Below are 20,653 nucleotides of genomic sequence, written 5' to 3' on the forward strand. Positions count from 1 at the left end.
GCCTCGGTCCACTCCCCGGAACCGGCGGCGGAGCTGCGGCCGCCGGCAGTGGAACGGCGACGGCACTAAGGAGCCGCCAGCATGAGCGCCCCCCGCCGCCCCGCGTCCCGGGCCCGGCCTTTCTGACAAGAGGTAGGCGCGCGTCTCCGCGGCGGGCTCCGAGCGCGCCCCCGGCCCGGCCCCTCCCAGCGCCGCGAGGCTCTCCGCGGCCCCTTTGCTTCCTCGGCCGGGGCTGGAGCGGGCCCCACCGCCCCCGCTGCCCCGGTAGCCCCCACCCTCGCCCCCGCGGTCGCACTCCGGGAGCCCTCCCTGGGGGAAGCGGACTTTGGGGTCCACGCCCGCCCTCGGCTTCCCACCCCCGGGTTGGCCGGAGCTGGGGGCCCGCGGGAGCCGCGGCGCTGGACCCTCCGGACCGGCCCGAGGGCCCGGCCGCCCCTCCGCGTGCGCGCGGCGGACCCCCCGGTTCCGGGCATTGGCTCGTTTTTAAGCCCCGATTGTCATGCAATAGAGGCCGCCCTGGTCCGGGATGCCACCTGGCCGTGGTAACTCCGGAGTCCCACGTAGGACGTTTCTCCGGACCGAGCATCCGAAGCCGGGCGCCGGCAGGAGTTGAGAAGCGCGTGAACTGGCAGGTTCCCGGCGTAGTCGCTCTGGGTCCTTCCGGGCGGTGGAATCCTGAACGGGTGTTAGAGCGTCTCCACCGAGCGTTCTGCTTTTCCAGTCGCCCCCAACCCCCGCATCCCTTTTTACACCCCGTAACCAGCCTCCCCGTCCCCGGGAGAGGCCCTGCAGTTAATTTTCCCCATTTCAGAACCGTGCACCAGCCTGGTCCGGTTTGCAGAACGGAATAGAACGTGGTCCCGGCGCATCGCGACCGGCCAGTCCCAGACCCCGTATTAGTGCCGGGCGGAGGGAGGCGCAGGACTCCGGAGTTTGGCTCTGAACGTGGTGATTTCAGAGTTGGACGTTCTTCGAGATTATCTCACCCGAAACCTCATTTTACAGAGGTGAAACCCAGTCCGAAGGAAGTCAAATGACTGCTTTGAGGTCATGGGGAGTAGTTGTGTAGCAGCTTTCAGACTGCCGGGGTTGTCCAACATAACCTGTTCCTGCCGGGAGAGAGACGCTGAACAAACACACCGGAGAGTGCCAGACCTGGTGAAATGGAATGATAGAGATAAGAATCTTCTGAAATAAAATTTACTTCCTTTTTTTTAATTACAGCTAGCCTTTGGGCACCTTGAGGATATTCCAGTTTTGTAGGTTCGAATATTCTCTGACCGGATTCAGCATGAAGTGACATCCTTAATGATTATTCTCAGCAGGACAGGTAGGCTCTTTGGATTTATTTTTTCTTCCTCACTTTTTTTTTTTTTTAAAGAAGATTTTATTTATTTATTTTTGACAGGGAGGAGAGATCACAAGCAGGCAGAGAGGCAGGCAGAGAGAGAGAGGAGGAAGCAGGCTTCCCGATGAGCAGAGAGCCCAACTGAATCCCAGCCCCTGAGATCATGACCTGAGCTGAAGGCAGAGACTTAACCCACTGAGCCACCCAGGTGTCCCTTTTTCCTCACTTTTAAAAAAAGGAAAGTCAAGTCACACAGAGGACTCCCAAAAAACGTGTGTTTTTCAGAAAAATACATGTAGACTGGCACCAAAGTGGGAATAGGTTATCTTGTAGGAGGAGTCCTTTCTCTGGGAAGTAGGCAGCATTTAGTGATTATTGACAGTCATCAACGAGGCTGGAGGCTGAGGCTGGAGGTACGCTCAGCCGGAGTGCTTGGTGTTGCTGTCCGTTTGAAGACAGGCCTCTGAAATTGTAGTCTACGCAGTTAAAAAGCAGGGATTGACAAGTTTACTTTGAAGCTAGCTTTTGAGGAGTATTCCATAATTTGAGATACTGTAGGATTTTTTTCCCCCATTTTTATTTTTGTGTGTCACCAGACTTAATATCTTGAAGTGCCATCACTTTTATTTAGCTTCTTGTAGAAGTTGTGGCAGGGGAAAATGATTCAGGAACTAATTATTGGATCGTAAAGTTTCAGTGCTGGAAAGAACTGGGATTCTGCACCCAGCCCAGACCCGGCGGGGGGTGGGGGGGGTGGGCAGGCGGAGCAGAGCCGTTTCCCTCGTGATGCTTGGACTCCTTCGCCCTTTCTTACTGTTTTTTCACCTTCTCCTTCCTTGTACAGTCCACGCGTCCTCTTCGGGATTTTGTGTGTCGGGAATTATGTGACCTATTGAGGTCCCTTTCTACAGTTAGACTGTGGTATGATGAGTAAATGCACACGTAATTTTTTCCAGACTTAATCATGGCTTTTTAAATCATATATATTTGTGTTTTGCAGGTGTGAGAGGATTGCTATTGTGTTACAATCATGGTGCAGAAATACCAGTCACCGGTGAGGGTGTATAAACACCCCTTTGAATTAATTATGGCTGTAAGTACTTGACATTTTAATTTAGTCTTTGGCTTTTTTTTTAAGTATTAAAATGGGATGATCTGTAAACAGGTGTTAATTTTATAATTTGTTTTCATTGCTCTGCTGTTACTTACTCTGTTTTTATGCTTATGATCCGGATCTAGAGTTCTTGAAATGTTTTTAAACCGTTAATCTCTAAAAATGAAAACCCGCGTGTTTTGTTTTTTTTTTAAATGCACCTCTGGTTAATATGTGAATTTGAGTTAATTCTCTCTGAAAACACAGAAGTGGGTTTCTGACTAAATACTTCTTCTTCTGGATTTTGCTCTTTTTGTTTGTTCATTGAAGTAGAAAAGGGATGTGGAGATTGGCTTTTCTTCCTTCTGCTGCTTGTTCAGAAGCCTGTTCTGGTTGTCGGAATTCAGTTATATAACAATTAGCACTATGGGATGGGGTTTAATTTGATGATTCTAACGACTCTGCTGAATGAGTTTTTCCCCCTGAAGTCAAGTTCATGAGGGATAGCAGAACTCCACCAACGGGTTAACTCAAGTCTTAATTTTCTTTGTTATTCATCTGAAGAGTTTGGCTGAAAATAAGCATTTCACTAGACGCAAAACAAATCTTTTTCACTCACTTTTAGACTATTCTTGGGTATTCTTTCTTTTCTGTGTTACTGTTAAGGTGTAATACAGCCTAAGTACAGGAAATGCTTTGGTCTTGAACGTAAGGGTGGAAATGCCCAACTGGACCAAGATCAAGATCCAGAACGTACCGGCCCAGCGAGGAGTCCCGCTTGCCCCCACCCTCCCACCTCAGAGTTAGCTGCTGCTCTGACCCAGAACGCCATTGATGAGTGTTGGCTGTTTCTGTTCTATATTTAACTAGAAACTCAGGTGTTTTTGCATCTGGCTGCTTCTGGGCAGCCTCGTTGGTGAGATCTATCCAGAGCAATATAGTTCTGAAAAATAACCCCCAAAACGCAAGCCCTTGCAAGGATTTAGATTTAGAGAATTTTTAAAAACTGAGACGTAATTTACATGCAGTGAAATGGTCACGTTAGGTGACCAGTTTGATCAGTTTTGATGGCCGAGTGACCCACACCTCTGTCAGGATATAGCACCTTTCCACCCATTACCTCGGAAAGTTCCATTGTGCCTTTTCTTGGTCTGTGTGAGGTTTTTTTGGGGGGGTTTCTTTTGGCATGGGGGTGGAGTTTTTAGTTCTGCATTTCCTTTCTTTTTTCCTTGAAGATTTCATTTTTTACATAATCTCTACACCCTGTGCGGGGCTCGAACTCACAACCCCGAGATCAAGCATCCTGTGTTTGACTAATGGAGCCAGCCAGGCGCCTCCGCGTTTCCCTTAAATACTAGGACTGTTCAGTATTTTCTGTGACTGGCTTATCAGAAAGGCTTGTTTCCTGTTTGCATGTTGTGCGTGCTACTTTGGCTTTTGGTCGTATGCAGCAAAGACCCACTCCAGAGAGCCTGAGAAGGGGTATTGTTCGTGGGAACACATGGGGTGCGATGGGGTGATGGGAATCGCACGGAAATGCAGGAATGCAAACTGGCTGGGCAGAGCTCCAAGAACCCTGCCTTGGAAGGTGGTTCCTGGCAGCTCTGGGAACCTCGGCTGCACTTGTCCCTGCAACTTCACCCCGCGGGACTCGGCCTTGCTCCATAGTGGGGAGCCTCTCTTCTTCTCCTGCCAGTCGGCTGCTTGGCCCACTCCTGGTTTTCCCTCCCCTGTGCTTCAGCTCTTGTGTCCTTTTAGCTATTCAGAGCCCCTCCAGCCCTAGCTCGGCCTGGTCGCAAGTTCTCGAACACTGCATTCTTTCAGTTTCTAAGTGACCGAGTCTTGTCATGTTTCCCAGTTCAGATTCTAGAGAGGCTTGATCTGGGCATCCCCCCTACCCCGGAGTGAGGCTGTAGGTTATTGGCCAGCCTGTGGGTTATTCGCCCGGGGTGGTGGCAGAAGCTGGTGGAGTTGGGGGAGAGGTGTGGGGAGCAGCGGGGGCCCAGTGGCCCCGGTGAGGCTGTGAACTGCTCCAGGGGCTGGGCTGGGCCAGGTCCACAGGGGCACAGGAGCCAGGAGTAGTGCATTCTGTTTTGTAAAACTTTCAGGAGATCTTTTTTTTTTTTTTTCTTTTGAAGATTTTATTTATTTATTCGACAGAGAGAGATCACAAGTAGGCAGAGAGTCAGGCAGAGAGAGAGAGGAGAGGAAGCAGGCTCCTACCAAGGCGAGAGCCTGATGCGGGGCTCGATCCCATGACGCTGGGATTACGACTTGAGCCGAAGGCAGAGGCTTTAACACTCTGAGCCACCCAAACGCCCCAAAACTTTCAGTAGATCTTAAAAGCTCAGTGTAACCCTGACTGTGGGAGGCAAAGGTTTTTTTTGTCTCTTCTGTAGACATTAGATTCATAAAGAGGAGTTTCAACTGTCTAATGATCAACTTCCTTATTTTCCTTACTTGACTATTTTCAAAATGGTGACATTTGTCCTGCCCATTTTATGCGTGGATTTACAGGAGAATTTGAAATTGAAGTTCTGAACCATCCCCATAGGCTTTTAAAATTAACTCATTTTTAAATTGCTTTTGTTTTGAGGCAAGTAGTCATTTTCTTTTGGGTTGTGGAAAATATTTTATAATCTGAAAATGAAATATATTCTCCTTCCAGAATTAGACAGGAGCCAGAATGTTTTAAGTCCTTAGTGATTTTTGTATGGTGTCATTGGCCTCTTTTTGGACTGGAATTGTATGTCATAAATTTTTCTTTATTTACCTTGCTTTATTATTATTTTTTCAGTGAGGAGGAACAGTAGTATAATAGATTTAGTCTGGAAATATTCTGTGCAGTTCTTCAGGGTGGAGAGAGACAGTTCAAGCAGGAACAAAAAAAAAATTTTTTTTTTAAAGATTTTATTTTTAAGTAAGCTTAAATATACTTAAAGCTTAAACATACCCAGTGTGGGGCTCGAACCTTCAACCCAGAGATCCAAGAGTCCCATGCCCTTCTGACTGAGCCAGACGCCCCTCCAGGGAAGGGGATTTGAGAGAGCACCACAGTGAGGGCTGGGTAGTGGTGGGAGTGCTGGGCAGGTGGTCGGCCTGGGGAATGGATTTGAGCCTCCAAAGTCTGGCTTTGGGGGGCCCCTGGGGGGAGGAGACTGTTGGGGAAAATGCCAGTCAGTTGACCCATGGCCTTGGCTGTCAGCAGGGAGAGTGACTGAGTTCCGTATTGCCAGAAAATGGCTTAGGTGGAAATTGCCCAGTGTAACTAGCGATAGGGGGGCCTCCCATTTGTTAATTGCATTTGATTGATTTAATGAAAAATTTATCTTTTGGGATCAGTGTACCCGTAGCGTGAAGAAATCATGTTGATGTTTTTCACTGACTCTTGAGTTAGATGGCAAACAAGCAGGATGGAGGGTAGTTTCCCCCCCGGGCCCTTAGGGCATTTTAAGGGCTTGCTTTTGTGAGACGTTTGCCCAGAAAAAACATGTTAGTGCTTCAGTGAGTGGAGAAATGGCCTGAGAGCCCCTGTCTCACCTTGGAGGGTGAGGAGCCCAAGGCACACGTAGTGGCCGAGATCTGCTCCTGAGTCCGTCGTCCGGCAGCCTGCAGGGGCTTCGGAAGGTTCGTCTTCCCCAGCCTGCCTCTGGCTTGTCCAGTCTCTTCCTGGACTGCTGGGAGGCATAGTGAATCCCTGAAGGACAGTGAAGATTTGGGGCCTCACCCGCGCAGAGCGAGGGGATCCCACAGAGCAGGAGCTTAGCATGGCAGGGAGGACTCTCATGCACTCACAGGTGAGTTTCATGTTGACATTTCTGGGGGAAAACACAGCTTTTTTTATTTTTAGTGGGGTTTTTTTGTTTGTTTGTTTTTAATATTTTATTTATTTATTTTACAGACAGATCACCAGTGGGCAGAGAGGCAGGGAGAGAGAGAGAGGAGGAAGCAGGCTCCCTTCTGAGCAGAGAGCCCGATGCGGGGCTCGATCCCAGGACCCTGGGATCATGACCTGAGCCGAAGGCAGAGGCTTTAATCCACTGAGCCACCCAGGCGCCCCTTTGTTTTGTTTTGTTTTGTTTTTTAAAGATTTTATTTATTTATTTGACAGAGAGAGATCACAAGTAGGCAGAGAGGCAGGCAGAGAGAGAGGAGGAAGCAGGCCCCCTGCCGAGCAGAGAGCCCGATAAGGGACTCGATCCCAGGACCCTGAGATCATGACCTGAGTTGAAGGCAGAGGCTTAACCCACTGAGCCACCCAGGTGCCCCGGAAAACACAGTTTTGAAACAAAACATTTTCAAGCACAGCTTCCCCCTCTGATGTTGCAGGCCGCTTACTGCCAACTCGGGAGGGGTGAAGGAGCTGGGAGCAGGTGGAAGAGGGTGTGGGAGGGTGGCTGGGAGAGGGCCCCGTACCTCTGGGTTGCTGGGAAAAGGCCTGCCCTCTGTCTTTCGTGGCCCAGGGAGCTCGGCGCCAGCGTGCACAAGTGGAGTGAGGACGGCCCCTTATCCCTTTCGGCCCCAGGCCCCAGGACAGCTGTTGTTCTGCCCTGGTGGAGCCCGTCCCCCATGCCAGCACGGTGTGCCCGGGGCTCTGCTTTCAGGAGCACCAGCCGCCTTCCAGGGTCCCCTGTCCCCTGCCATCTGTGGCCCAGCAGACACAGCCTCCGATTGTGTTCTCCGGTCCCGCATTTCTGTCCCTTTGTCTCCTGCTTGTTCCATTGTGTATGCCTTCAGGTCACCCCGTGTTCTCCTGCCAGACGCCATGTCCACTTGGCAGTCCCGTTTGAGTGACGTCTTACTGTCTCACCTGCTGTAAAGTCCCGTGCTCTTCCTCGAGGCCTCCCTGCCCTCCTTTCTCTGCTTAACCTTACTTCACAAACATGGGTTTTTAAATAACGGCCCGTGCTGTTCCGGCTGCCTCCCGGTGTTCTTCCGGCCCGCGCACCCTCTTGACAGTTCCCTCCTCCCCTTCCCTGCCTGCTTCTCCCCATCTCGCTTGTGGGAGTCCCGGTCCTGCTGACCTCGCCCACCTCCCCGGCCTCTGAGGAGTGGCCCGGGCGTCTCTCCTGTTCTTCCCACGTCTTGTCATCGGGCTCGTGGGGGTCAGCTGCTTCCCTGCTCCCCGGGGTTTGTGCTCCTGGTTCCGTGCGGCTGTTTCAGACGTTCCTCGGGGGCAGTGACTTTGCGGAGTTTTTTTCATTCCCTCACGTGTTGGCCGTGGTGGCACCTGGTCAGCGGACGTCTGTGCGCAGAAGCTTTGGGAGGTGGGGCTGCTGGAAACTCAGCTCGCTCGTGTGACTCTGTGGCCTGTTTTCCGACGAAGAGTCTGTGTTTTCTCGTGGAAGAGAAGTAACGCACTGTGATTTTCAGTTAGCCAGCGCTGCCCTAGAGCCCTTTTGTGATGAATCTGACTTTTTTTTTTTTTTTTTTTTTTACATTTTTATAAAGTATACGAAGCCCTGTTGACTGGCACCTCACTGGTAGCTGGAGTGACGCACTTTTGTAGGTTGAACAAACAGAAAAGGCGTTTGCCGGTGAGCAGTCGCCACTGAGTGTCCCACCCCCACTCCATTTGCTTGTGCTCTTTTCTCTCGTGTTTTTGTTTGTTTCATCCTTGGTGTTTTTAGCCCCTTTCCCCTTTCCCTGGGCGTCTCCTGGCTTCCCGCTGAGACCAGATGATGAGAGAGATTTGCTGTGAGTTGGGTTCCCATCTAGTCCCTGCCACAGACCAGCTCCGGGCCCAGTCACTAGGCCGGTTACCTGGTGTTGGGCTGTGGTGCCGAGGAATTGGCCCCCAGAAAGGAGAGTAGGGAAGACAGGGCCTAGCGGTTCCCACGCCCTCCCCTCTTCCCTACCTCCAAATACAAAGTGAAATGAATCAGTAAGTAAATGACTTCTCTGAATGTGTATATTTCTTTTATTTTTAAGATTTCTTTTAGATTAAACAGGAATTCCTACTTATATTTAGACTTTATTCTGTCCATTCAAGTTTCCTGTATCAAAACAGCAGGGGATGCCTGGGGACCCCAGGTAGACTTGTATGGGCAGCTACAGTGAGAAGAGCCCCACGGTGAGTTGAACCGAGGCTGGTCTTTTTGGGGTGAGAGCGAGGTGTGTAGAAATCCTAGAAATGGAGTGCTTCCTGGGGAGGTGGCCCGCCACACGAGCCACCCCACTTCCGTCATTGCTCAGGTTGGCTGGGGCGGAGGGGTACAAGTTTGCTGGAACCAGACTTGCTTTGTCCTTGCTCATTCTTCCTGGCAGCCGCCTGCCTCCTGAAGCCCTGTGCGTCCTCCTGAAGAAATTTTGAGCCACCTGTCCCACGTTGACCATTTCTCCCTCTGACCTGAATCAGGTCAGGGTCAGGTCAGGGCTTTGAGCGGCATTTTAGATTTAAGTGTCATCGTCCCTTCTCTCGTTGTTGTTGTTGTTGTTGTTGTTTAAGGATTTTATTTATTTATTTGACAGACAGAGATCACAAGTAGGCAGGGAGGCAGGCAGAGAGAGAGGAGGAAGCAGGTTCCCTGCTGAGCAGAGAGCCCGATGCGGGGCTCGATCCCAGGATCCTGAGATCATGATCTGAGCCGAAGGCAGAGGCTTTAACCCTCTGAGCCACCCAGGTGCCTCTCATTGTTCTTCTTGAAGCACATCTTCTTCCTCTCGTCCTAGATTTCATCCCTGGGCCTTTCAGCATCCCTGACTCTGGTTTCCCATTTTCTCGTGGTGACACTGAAATACGTGCTCTCATTGATCCGGACGGGGTTGTATCTTCAGGCAGCCTGAGGGGCAGTGGGCTTTGTTTTTACTCCGAGGTGAATAATCAGTGTCCTGTATTTTGGGTAGCTGACTTTCAGCAATTTATTCAAGTCCAGGAGTGGAGGGAAATGATCTAGTTTCCTTGATGGTGTATTAAGGTCAGTTTTCAGTGGGGAGATATTGGAGTCTTCTCATTTATAGGCTGTTGGAGTGCCATAGTGTGAGTCCTGTTGCATTTAATACAAGCTGGGGTGTAATTAGTCAGGCTCACTTAGTTTTGGAAATGGACAATTATAGTACACTTTCATTACATGCTACTTTGTATAGAACTAGGCATTTTTCCTTCTCTTACACCCACTTGCCAACACATTATGCATTCCAGATTATTTTTAATGTGCTAGGGTGAAGATAGTTGTGGTTCGGTAGGAAATATCCTAAGGAGAAATAAAGCAGGATCTGACTCAGCTCCTTGCCTCTTTGATTTACCTGTTTTCGTGAAAACACAAAATACCAGACAAAAACCCCGAAACCTATTATGGACATTTTCAAGCATATCTGAGTAGAGAGGATGGAGTGTCCAGTTAGTGCCACGGGCCCATGACCCCGTGCCAGCGGGAACAGCACTTTGCCCTGACTACGGTATCATCTGTGCCCCCTCCCCCTTTCTTTGCCTGGTGTGTTTCAGGTAGATTTCAGACATCTTGTGAACTCATCGCTAACTCCTGAAGCATGTGTCTCTAACCAATAAGAACCTTTTTCTTTTGTAAACACGATTACCATGTCCTTATGATATTTAACAAAAACACTGTGTTCAGACTTATCTTGACTGTCTGGGACGATGTCTTTTCAGAAATTGTTTGGCTCCTGCTCCAGGTCAGCCATCACTCTTGGTTTCTGCGTCTTCACTCTCCACGCTTCTCCCACATTCTCCCTTCCCTTTGTTTCCGTTCATGCCCTCACTCTGTAAGAGAAACTGGGTCATCGTCCAGTCCGTCTCCCTGACCTTTGGCTGACTTAATTGTTCGCGGTAGCGGATAGGAGCAGATGGAGCCTCGAATCGGGTCAGCGACTCGTAGCAGCTCCAGCTGAAATGCTTGGTGATGGCGATCGGCCTTACTGATTCAGTGGTGAAAACCTGCTGCTCCTCTTTGGCCCCAGGGACCCTCTTCAAGAATGTGGAATTGCAAATAAGATGCAGAATATTCTTTCCCATTAAGCTGGGTCTATCCATAGTTACTTTTTAAGCTACTTCATTGGTTCTAATTTTTCACACAGAAAGCACTTGAAAGGAGTTCATCTCCTGGCAGGTCTGACTGAGAGCAGAGGGTGCTGGTGGAGGCCTGGCTGGGGGCTAGTGAGGTCGGGGCGGAGGGGGCGTGTCTGAGGGAAACAGTCTTGTGTAGTTCTCGGTGGCTTACATGTTGAAACCGAGACCATGTGCCGCATTCAGATTCTTTTGCTGGGTCCAATCTGATGTTAGGTGAACTGGCCTTTTTAAAAAAAAAAAAAAATGAAAAGTTTATGTATATATCATTATTACTCTCTATAAGGTAACTGCTTTATGTGTCTTGATGTGTGCTGAATTCCTTTTCCATTCAGAAATCTTGCCATCTGTTGCACGGCCCTCTTGCGTGTTTCCACACCGGCAATGTTCAGAGCACAGTTGGAGTTGCTGATAAGCACGCGGTGTGTCAGTGTCTTGAATATTTTTTTTGTAAAGATTTTATTTATTTATTTGACAGAGATAGAGATCACAAGTAGGCAGACAGACCGGCAAAGAGAGAGGGGAAGCAGGTTCCCTGCTGAGCAGAGAGCCTGATGCGGGGCTCTATCCCAGGACCCTGGTATCATGGCCTGAGCTGAAAGGCAGAGGCTTAACCCACTGAGCCACCCAAGCGCCGCAGTATCTTGGATATTTGATTAGAGGCTGCATGTGGGACTCTCCGGCCTGCGCCTCTGACCCATCTCGCCTCTCTCTCCCGATTTCCATGCCTTTCTAGGGGCAGACAGACGACTCCTCTGATGATACTTGTTTTGCTATTTGGGGACCACCAGTTATATATTTCGTGTTTTCTGGGCCTCATAAACTTCATGGTGTTTTAATTGGTAGTTAATGCTGTCTTAGAACCATCCAGTTCCCTCTCACCTGAGCAGCCTCAGTTAAACCCATAGCTTCAGCTGTTACTTTATAAACAGAAGCTCTCAAAGTTTATCTTCAGCCTAGACTCCCACTCAGGAGCTTCCAGATTCCCAGCCAGCTGCCTGCTAGGACATCTCCATTTGACTATAGACAAATTTAGTGTCTCTGAAACAGAATCCACTCCCTCCTCCTGCCTGTGCAAAGAACACAGCCTAACAGAAAACAAATACACAAAAAAACAAACCAAAAAAACCCCAGTAAAATGCTACTCGGAAGCTCTGCCTTTTCCTGTGATCTGCTTCTGACGAGTGCCACTGCCACGTGGCCTGCTCTGCCCTCAGACCAGAAACCTCAGGCGTCCCTGGCTGCCTTCCCGGCTCAGCGCTGACCAGACAGACCCTCCCTGTTCAGAATGTCTCCTGAACCTTTCGTCTTTCTTTTTCTCCCTCCCTCGCACCCTTTGTTTTTTTAAAGTTTTATTTATTTAAGTCATCTTTACACCCCAGGTGGGGCTTGAACTCACGACCCCGAGGTCAGGGTCAGGAGTCACGTGGGGTCAGGAGTCACGTGTGCTGGCTCCTCGGACCCAGCCAGCCAGCCACCCCACCCGAACTGTTTCTGAATCGGCCCGTCTCCAGTCACGTGGGCTCCTCTCCGACGACAGTTCCTGGCGTCCTCAGGGCCTCTGGGCTCGCACTCCTGACCCCAGCTCACGCTCCTGCTCTTTGCCTGGGCTGCCGCCAGGGGCTCTGATTGCAAACCCGAGCATGTTCCGTGCTGGAGTTCTGAAGTGTCTGCCCCGCACCTTCGAAGCGAGGCTGCAGTTGGTACCCAGCCTGGTGCCCGGGGCCCTTCCCCGTCTCCTCCTGCCTCTCTCCCCAGCCTCACCTCCCCGCAGGAGCCCCCCACGGCTGCCGCAGGGCCAGCTCTGTCGGACCGGTTGGAGTTCGGTCAGCGTGCTGCTATTGCCCGCGGCCTCTGGGCCTTTCTGTGAACTGCCCGGGGGTGTCCCCCTCGCTCTTTCCCACCTGGTGGGCTCTAGCTGGTCGGACTCACTTCTTCCAGGTGGGATTCCCTCTCTTTGCTCTCATGGGCTGCTGTCACCTCACTGGTCTCTCTACCTGCGGCTTGTAACACGAGCGTGGAGGGAGCTCTCTGAAGCAGACTTGTCTGAAGAATCAGGCTTGGATCCGCGCTTGTGTTCCTGTGATCCTTCTGCTTCTGGTAGTGAACATTTTGACGGAAGGTCACATTGGGTCATATTCTTTTGGTTGGACGTATTTACTATTTATACTTGAATTATGTTTTGAAGGAATTTGACTCAGATCACAATTTGTGGGTAAAACAGCGTCCATATTTAGTGAAGTTTACAATCGCTATAGTTGACTAAAAAATGTGTCCTGGTTTCTGTATCATTTGGGGTTTTGAGTGACTTTTCTCCCATAGTGATGAATACCAAATACAAAAAAATTTCATTTCTCTGGTTCTCCTATAGAACATAAAATTCACTTAAAAATTATTGACTCTGGGGCACCTGGGTGGCTCAGGATTAAGCCTCTGCCTTCGGCTTGGGTCATGATTTCAGGGTCCTGGGATCAAGCCCTGCATTGGGCGCTCTGCTCAGCGGGGAGCCTGCTTCTTCCTCTATCTCTGCCTGCCTCTCTGCCTACTTGTGATCGCTGTCTATCAAATAAATAAATAAAATCTTTAAAAAGAAATTATTGACTCTGGGGTGCCTGGGTGGCTCAGTGGATTAAGCCTCTGCTTTCGGCTTGGGTCATGATTTCAGGCTCCTGAGATGGAGTCCCGCATCGGGCTCTCTGCTCGGCAGGGAGCCTGCTTCCTTTCTCTCTGCCTCACTCTCTGCCTACTTGTGATCTTTCTCTGTGTCAAATAAATAGATACAATCCTTAAAAAAAGGAAAAAAAATTGTTGACTCTGGTAATATGGTAGTCTAGTTTGTGTGTGTGTGGTTTTTTTTCTTTTTTTTTTTAGATATCTTCAGGTTTAAACCTGAAAGGTTGATTATTATATGACTCTCTTTCCTTTAGGAATAAGTTATTCAGTAATATTAGGTAGTCCTAATCATAAATGTGTGTGTTTCTCTTCTTTTTCGTAGCTTTATCCCAGTGTATGTCTTAAAAACCAAGTCCAGCCTAAAAGTTGTAAGGTACAGATTTTTTTTTTTAGGTTTTTTTTTTTTTTTTAAGATTTTATTTATTTATTTGACAGACAGAGATCACAGGTAGGCAGAGAGGCAGGCTAGGAGAGAGAGGTGGGGGGAAAGCAGGCTTCCTGCTGAGCAGAGAGCTCAATGCGGGGCTTGATCCCAGGACCCTGAGACCATGACCTGAGCTGAAGGCAGAGGGTTAACCCACTGAGCCACCCAGGCGTCCTGTAAGGTACAGATTTTAAGAAGTAAATTCTAAGAAGTAAATTCATTTACTTCTTTAAGATATCGTTGGTTGTATTGCAGAATTTATGCCATTAATATTTAGAACTCTTCGCCAAACACCTGTTGTCTTCATTTTACTTTTAACACAAAGTTGGTGTAGAATGCAAATTCTGACATTTCTAAGTTCTGATTCTCTACTGAATCAGGATCTTCTGAGAGTCGGCTCAGCGGCGTGGCCGGTTCTGATACTGCCGCAGGTTGGAGAAGCACGGGCCTAGCGCTCCTTAATTAGAATGTAGCAAATGGAATAGGAGGAAGGGAGTTGGTTTCAGTTATAACTTTTACATTTTTGGAAAGGACTAGATCCTGCGACAGGCTGTCTTTCATAGAGATCCTTGTTACATTCTGTTTTCTTCGGAAGGATTCGGTGTGCCAAGAAAAAGACTGTTGATTTGCTTTTTGTGCTTCTCCAGGCCGCCGTTCTTGAGTTTGTACTGTGATCCCAAAGTTACAGCATGCGTCTCTTCGCACTCGTCTTAATCTAATTATTTGTGTGACTTCCCTAATTTTCAGGAGGAGGAGGTTTGGACTCTATTTTATTGTGGTAAATAGACAGTTGTATAAAATCTACCTTGTGAGCCATTTCTGAGTGTGCGGTTCAGCTAAGTGTGTGCACGGCGGTATGCACCTGTCACTGCCATTCATCCGTGGGACTTTTTCACCTTTCCACACGGAAACTTTGTGCCCCTTACACACCAGCTCCCCATCCCCCACCCCCTGGCAGACACCCTGCCTCTCTTTGTACTTTCTGTTTCTGAATAGAACTAGGACTGTTCCTTATGTGAGCGGAATCCTGCCTTTGTCCTGTAGTGATTTGCTTTTTACCCAACATCATTTCTTCACGGGTCATCCATGTTGTAGCAGGTGTCAGAATTTCCTTTTTAAGGCTGGATAGTCTATTTTATGTAGATTCCACGTTTTGTTTCTCTGTTCATCCATCAGCAGACACTTGGGTTGCTTCTACTTTTTGGCTGTTGTGTTTACTGTGCACTTTTAAGATCTTTATAAGTTTTTGACTATAACGTCAAAAAAAAAAAAGTGGCTCTCTCTAGGTTTTTTTGTCCTTTGTATTTTTTTTAAAAAGGTTTTATTTATTTATTTGACAGAGAGAGAGAGAGAGAGATCACAAGTAGACAGAGAGGCAGGCAGAGAGAGAGGAGGAAGCAGGCTCCCTGCTGAGCTGAGAGCCCGATGCGGGGCTTGATCCCAGGACCCTGGGATCATGACCTGAGCCGAAGGCAGAGGCTTTAACCCACTGAGCCACCCAGGCACCCCTGTCCTTTGTATTAATAGATTCTAGATCCAAAAGACAACTTCCTTGAAGAATTCTACCCCTGATTTTGGTCCCGTCTATTCAAAGTATATCTGTAATTTACGTCTCGTGGCTGCCGTTGCTATTGGGTTCTGAAGAAAGACCAGCACCTAACAGCAGGGGTAGAGCCCCCAAAGTACAAGGGTGGCTCCCATCGTCAGGGGTGAGAAGTGGCAGAGAGAGCAGGGAAGCGGGCGCTGGAAGGCCTCGGCGGTGTGACTTGCACATCAGGCCTCCAATAAAGAGCGCGCGACAGATATGTTCCCGTCGGGCTGATACAGCTCCTGCTTCCGGCCTCCTGATGATGGAGTTTTTATTCTGGTTCATGAAGCCGGATAATATTTCCGCAGCCCATTACATTCTTTTATGTGGGCAAACACATGGCGTCTTCCAAAGCTGACAGCTGCGATTCCCTGGAACACCAGATGCTTTTCTGAAGTCCATGGGTTTATTTTTTACACTCTGGAAAGTCAAACAGTACTCTGCCAAATCCAGCTTGATTTGAGGAGGAATATGCAAAATTGCTATTTTTGTTGCCACCTATAGACTCTTTTTGCCATTGATAAGACAGAACAGTTTATGGATTAGGAATGGTTTTGGTAAGTCGTGGTGTGTTGCGGAGGCCATTGGATCTTGCGTGGCTCAGTCATGTGATTGCACATGAAACCTGAGAGAAGAGAAACCTTTCATAGCACTCCAGACACTCTTATTTGCCTGGGGCTTTAGTAATTGTGGCCTGTGAAACATTCGACCTTCAAGATTTATTGACGGCGGTTATCTTAAGTATAAAGATCTACTTAAAAGATGTGCCTACCCTGGTTTTTTTCTATCCACAGTTGACCCTTGAACACAGGGGTTAGGGGCCTGGACCCTCCTCTCCCACCAGTGCAGTTAAAAATCTGCTTATAACTTTTTTTTAAAGATTTTATTTATATGTTTGATACAGAGAGAGAGAGCACAAGTAGGCAGAGCAGCAGGCTGAAGGAGAGAGAGAAGCAGTCTCCTAGCTGAGCAGGGAGCTGGACATGGGGCTTGATCCCAGGACCCTGAGGTCATGACCTGAGCTGAAGGCAGCTGTTTAACTGACTGAGCCACCCAGGCACCCCAGAAATCTGCATATAACTTTTTTTTTTTAAGATTTTATTTATTTATTTGACAGAGATCACAAGTAGGCAGAGAGGCAGGCAGAGAGAGAGAGAGAGAGAGGAAGGGAAGCAGGCTCCCCTCTGAGCAGAGAGCCCGATGTGGGGCTCGATCCCACCTGGGATCATGACCTGAGCCGAAGGCAGAGGCTTTAACCCACTGAGCCACCCAGGCGCCCCTGCATATAACTTTTTTTAAAAAAAAGATTTTATTTATTTGACAGAGAGAGAGACACAATGAGAGAGGGAACACAAACGGGGAGTGGGAGAAGCACGCTTCCCGCCGAGCAGGGAGCCTGAGACGGGGCTCCATCCTAGGACACTGGGATCATGATCTGAGCCAAAGGCACATGCTCAGCCAGCCACTGAGCCAGCCAGGCGTACCTGCATATAACTTTTGCTAGTCCAGAAACTTAACCAGTAATAGCCCGCTGTTGGCTGGAGCCTTATAGTCACATAAGCAGTTGACTAATGTAGATTTTGTGTCTGTCATATACCATATTCCTACAGTCAAATGAGGTAAAGAAAAAATGTTAAGAAAGTCATAAAAAATACATTTACCTTACTGTAGCTTATTTATTGAAAAAAATCTGTGTATTTGTGGACCTGCATGGTTCAGACTTGTGTTCAAGGGTCCATTGTCATGTCCTTTAATTTTCTAACAGGATTGGCTAATATGCTTTTTATTTTGACGGTCAAAAAAAAGTCCAAGATCACCTGGGTGCCTGACATAGCTAAGTGCTATTGGACAGAACGTGGTTTCCTGCTAGGGTTATTTGGGGGTGCCCAATAATACTGTTTTTTTTTTTTTTAAGATTTTATTTATTTATTTGACAGAGATCACAAGTAGGCGGAGAGGCAGGCAGAGAGAGAGGAGGAAGCAGGCTCCCCACTGAGCAGAGAGCCCCACGCAGGGCTCGATCCCAGAACCCTGGGAATCATGACCTGAGCTGAAGGCAGAGGCTCAACCCACTGAGCCACCCAGGTGCCCCCAGTAATACTGTTTTAACGGTTGAAAGCAAATGCGAAAAGAATTGCGGTGGAATTAATACGTAGATGTGTTTGAGCCAAGTGTAGGCTAAGGTACCTTGCAGACAGGGAGCTGTACAAATAAAGATTTAACTAAAGAAAGCAGCGGGCATGGTGGGTGGATGTGCAGCCCCTCCCGGCAGGCCCGCAGGTCTGAACGCGCCGTGCCCGGCCATCAGTTCGTGTCTGCGCTGAAGGAGACGTCGGCTCCAACAAGTGATCGTCCTTCCTAGTAAACGTATGTCGTGGGCTTTATAATTGTATGAGCTTTTACCTAGTTTGTACATGTTTAAGTAACATAATAATAAAAATAACTGGTCAACACCAGAGGTCCAAAAACCTTTTCTCTCTCAAAAGGCGCCCATATGTTATTCAGGCTTGGTACGCACTTACCTGGAGTTTGATTTTGCTCACTTGGCGTGAATCCATGGCAGCCGGCCCCTTAAGTTGGGTTTGTTCAAAACCCAGCCTAAGGCTGAAAATAGCTCGAGGCGGGGCGGGGGTTCAGCGGATGGCTTGTTGGCCCCTGTGTGCGGCCCTTCTGTGCAGCGAACTGAGCCCGTAGTGATAGTTTGTGCGTTTGACTGTCCTTTAGTTGGATCGGCGCAGCCGAGAATGCAAAAGAGGGATGGTCGCGACCTCGGTCTGACTTAGAGCCGTGGAAATTTACATCGTGTACACACTGTGACAGTGTCACCTTACTGTGGAAAGGTGTGTGTGGGGGTCCTTTTATATGTTCGTGATTCTTAAAGTCATGTTTGTTTTTCATGAAAGGAATTTTTTATTGTTTTGTAAATGGTCCTCAAATACAACTGTATCGAATTTTTAACTTTAAAAGTTTTAAACTTTTGGGGCATCTGACCGGTTCAGTTGGAAGGGCATGTGATTCTTGATCTCAGGGTTGTAAGTTTAAGCCCCACGCTGCGCTACGTTCAGAGATTACTTAAAAATAAAATCTTAAAAAATAATGTATACGCTGTGTTAATTCCACAGATCTAAGTTAGACCCAGAAGAAAGGGAGGATGCTGCCAGTATCTCATTTACTGCTTACACTTACTCTTTGGGTAGGGCCCCCACCAGCTTTCTTTGGATATAATTGACATTCAACATTGTATTAGTTTAAGGTGAACTGCAGTGCTTTGATATATGTACATATTTGTGAAATGATCATTACAATAAGTTAATTTAATATCCATCACCTCACATGGTTACACATTTTTTTCTGGTGATAACATTTAAGATGTACTCTTAGTAGCTTTCAGATGTGCAGTACAGTATTATTAATTATAATTGCTGTGCTGTGCATTACAGCCCCAGGAATTACCAGTTTTTTTTTTTCTTTTTAAAGAGCTATTTATTTATCTATTTATTTTATAGAGAGAGAGAGAGAGACCAGACACTGGTGAATGGGGGTGGTGGGGTCGGTAGAGAGAAAGAGAGAGAGAGAAAATCCCTAGCAGACTCCCCACTGAACGTGGAGCCCAATTCAGGGCTTGATCTCATGGACCTGAGAACCTGACCTGGACGCTTAGCCGAATGACTGACTGAGCCACCTGGGTGCTCCCCCGCCCCCCTTTTAAGTAAGCTCTAGGTCCACCGTGGGACTTTAACTCCTGGCCCTGAGGTCAGCAGTCGCACGCACCACCAACTGACTGACTTACAACTGGAAGGGTGTATTTTTTGGAGTAGGTGTTCTCTGATTCCATTGTACAAAGGAGAAAACTGAGGTTGAATTTGTTCCTCCAGTGGTAGTCTTTGACCGGGCTGCCTGGCCCAGTGACTGTGGGGCCACTCGCCAGCATGTAGGGGTGGCCCGGCTGGCGCTGGCTCACCTCCAGACCAACCTGGATCCCACCAGCCAGCCGCCCATGCCCCACCCTTGCCTTTCCTGCTTCTGGACAGGGCCAGGGGCGTATGGCCTTTGCTTTAAAATTCCTCTTCCTTTCTCCTCTGGGTTCTCCCTTTGATCTTTGTCTGACCCAGTTCCCTGCTGGGTAGGAAAACTTCTCTCCCCAGTGCCCTGTCTCCCCAGCTTTTCTCTTTAACAGAAGCCTCTCGCTCGTGGGTGGGCACCAGTGGCGTTCAAATCAAGGTCTGTTGACTCCGGAGCCAAAGCTCTGCGTTGGTTCTTGCTGGGGCTCCCTGGTTTGTGCCGCAGTCCTGGGGGGACGTGCTGGCGGAGTGGAGGGAAAGGACCCCGGGGAGTCGCCGAGTCAGACCCTCGGTAGTGGACGTGGCCGGGGTGCGGGGTGGGTCGGAAGTTGCTGGTGCTCGGAGTTTGAAGTAGACCATTTGAAAAATAAAAAATAAATAAATAAAACAGAGCAGTCCATCTGAGTCCATAAGCACAGGTGTGGCCTCCTGTCTTTGGTCAGCGGTTGTGCGAGATGCCCCAGGGAAGACTTCGTCTGGGGACAGTGGGGCAGGGGGCGGGGATGGCTCTCCCTCACCCTGGGGAACAGCGGGGCAATGTTTACATTTATTCTGGCCGCAGGAGCTGGGCAATTAGTTTCCCAATATGCGTCCTTTCCCTTCCGGGTATATTGTGTTTCCTCATTCTGTGGAAAACGTTAATACTGTTGACAGCAGGCCCGATTCAGGGCTGCCTGTAACCGAAACCTTTTCAGGGAACATCTTGTTACCTGGCCCCCGCCAGCCCCCGTGCATTTTACCAAAGTCTCTTCCCGGCTCTGGTTATGTTTACTTTCAGCGCCGTGTTTTCTGCTCCCAGTAACTGAATGTTGTATATTTAGCTAATTAATTGATGGTTTAACTAGCTAAACCCATTTATGTCTTACATTTATTTCATATTACAGAGGGAGTATTTTATCTGCAATGTCTAAATGAAATAAAGATTATTTCTGTTTAGCTTCTGTTTGACTTTTCTTTTCCTTATAGAAAGTGGGAGACATGTATGATAGTATTTATACCAAGAGGTTTTTTTTTTTTAATGTTGGCTATTTATAAACTTGACACAGTTGGTTTCCACCAGAGCCTCATGAGATTTGCATCTTGTGTTTCTAGGGCCACTGGGGACATATTTATCATTTTAGTCTGGTGAACACATGGATTTTTTTAAGGGGCGCATTTTCAAAGTATGATAGAAAAGTTAAATGTCAACAGATTTCGTGTTAGAAAGGTATCCTTCCTCTCCGTGTGCATCGCCGAGTTTGTTGCTTGCGACTGTGCGGCGGCCGAGTCCTTCCCCGTGGTTTGTCACTCTCTGCGTCTTTGCGGGGCTCGCCGGCCACAGTTCTGTACAGTAGAGAAGACGAGGACATTTAGTAACCTCCCAAGGCTGAGGGCAGAGCTGGGATTTGAACCCAGTCTCTCTTCCCAGGGTCTGTGCTCTCAGACAGAAGGGCCATCTGCGTC

At 48.5% G+C, this 20,653-nt stretch overlaps 1 protein-coding gene and 1 long non-coding RNA gene across 6 annotated transcripts in view; both read left to right on the forward strand.

The window, feature by feature from the left end:
• SEC14L1 (SEC14 like lipid binding 1) overlaps window positions 1–20,653 on the forward strand; it is a 74,116-nt gene continuing 53,463 nt past the window's right edge. For 4 of the 5 annotated variants that reach the window (XM_082705350.1, XM_082705353.1, XM_082705352.1 and 1 more), the window contains exons 1-3: window positions 1–132; window positions 1,225–1,330; window positions 2,349–2,441. In XM_082705350.1, coding sequence (XP_082561476.1) covers window positions 2,379–2,441 — 63 coding nt within the window. In that variant the 5' untranslated portion in view covers window positions 1–132; window positions 1,225–1,330; window positions 2,349–2,378. Of the gene's footprint in view, window positions 133–451; window positions 1,008–1,224; window positions 1,331–2,348; window positions 2,442–20,653 lie in introns of those variants that run through there. The other variant, XM_082705351.1, reaches the window with a different exon arrangement.
• Window positions 2,454–10,003, forward strand: LOC309850867. Its single transcript, XR_014304484.1, has 2 exons — window positions 2,454–7,575; window positions 7,902–10,003. It is a non-coding gene; the product is annotated as an uncharacterized lncRNA (long non-coding RNA).

The sequence above is a fragment of the Mustela nivalis genome (assembly GCF_964662115.1).
Source record: "Mustela nivalis genome assembly, chromosome: 17".
NCBI lineage: Eukaryota > Metazoa > Chordata > Mammalia > Carnivora > Mustelidae > Mustela > Mustela nivalis.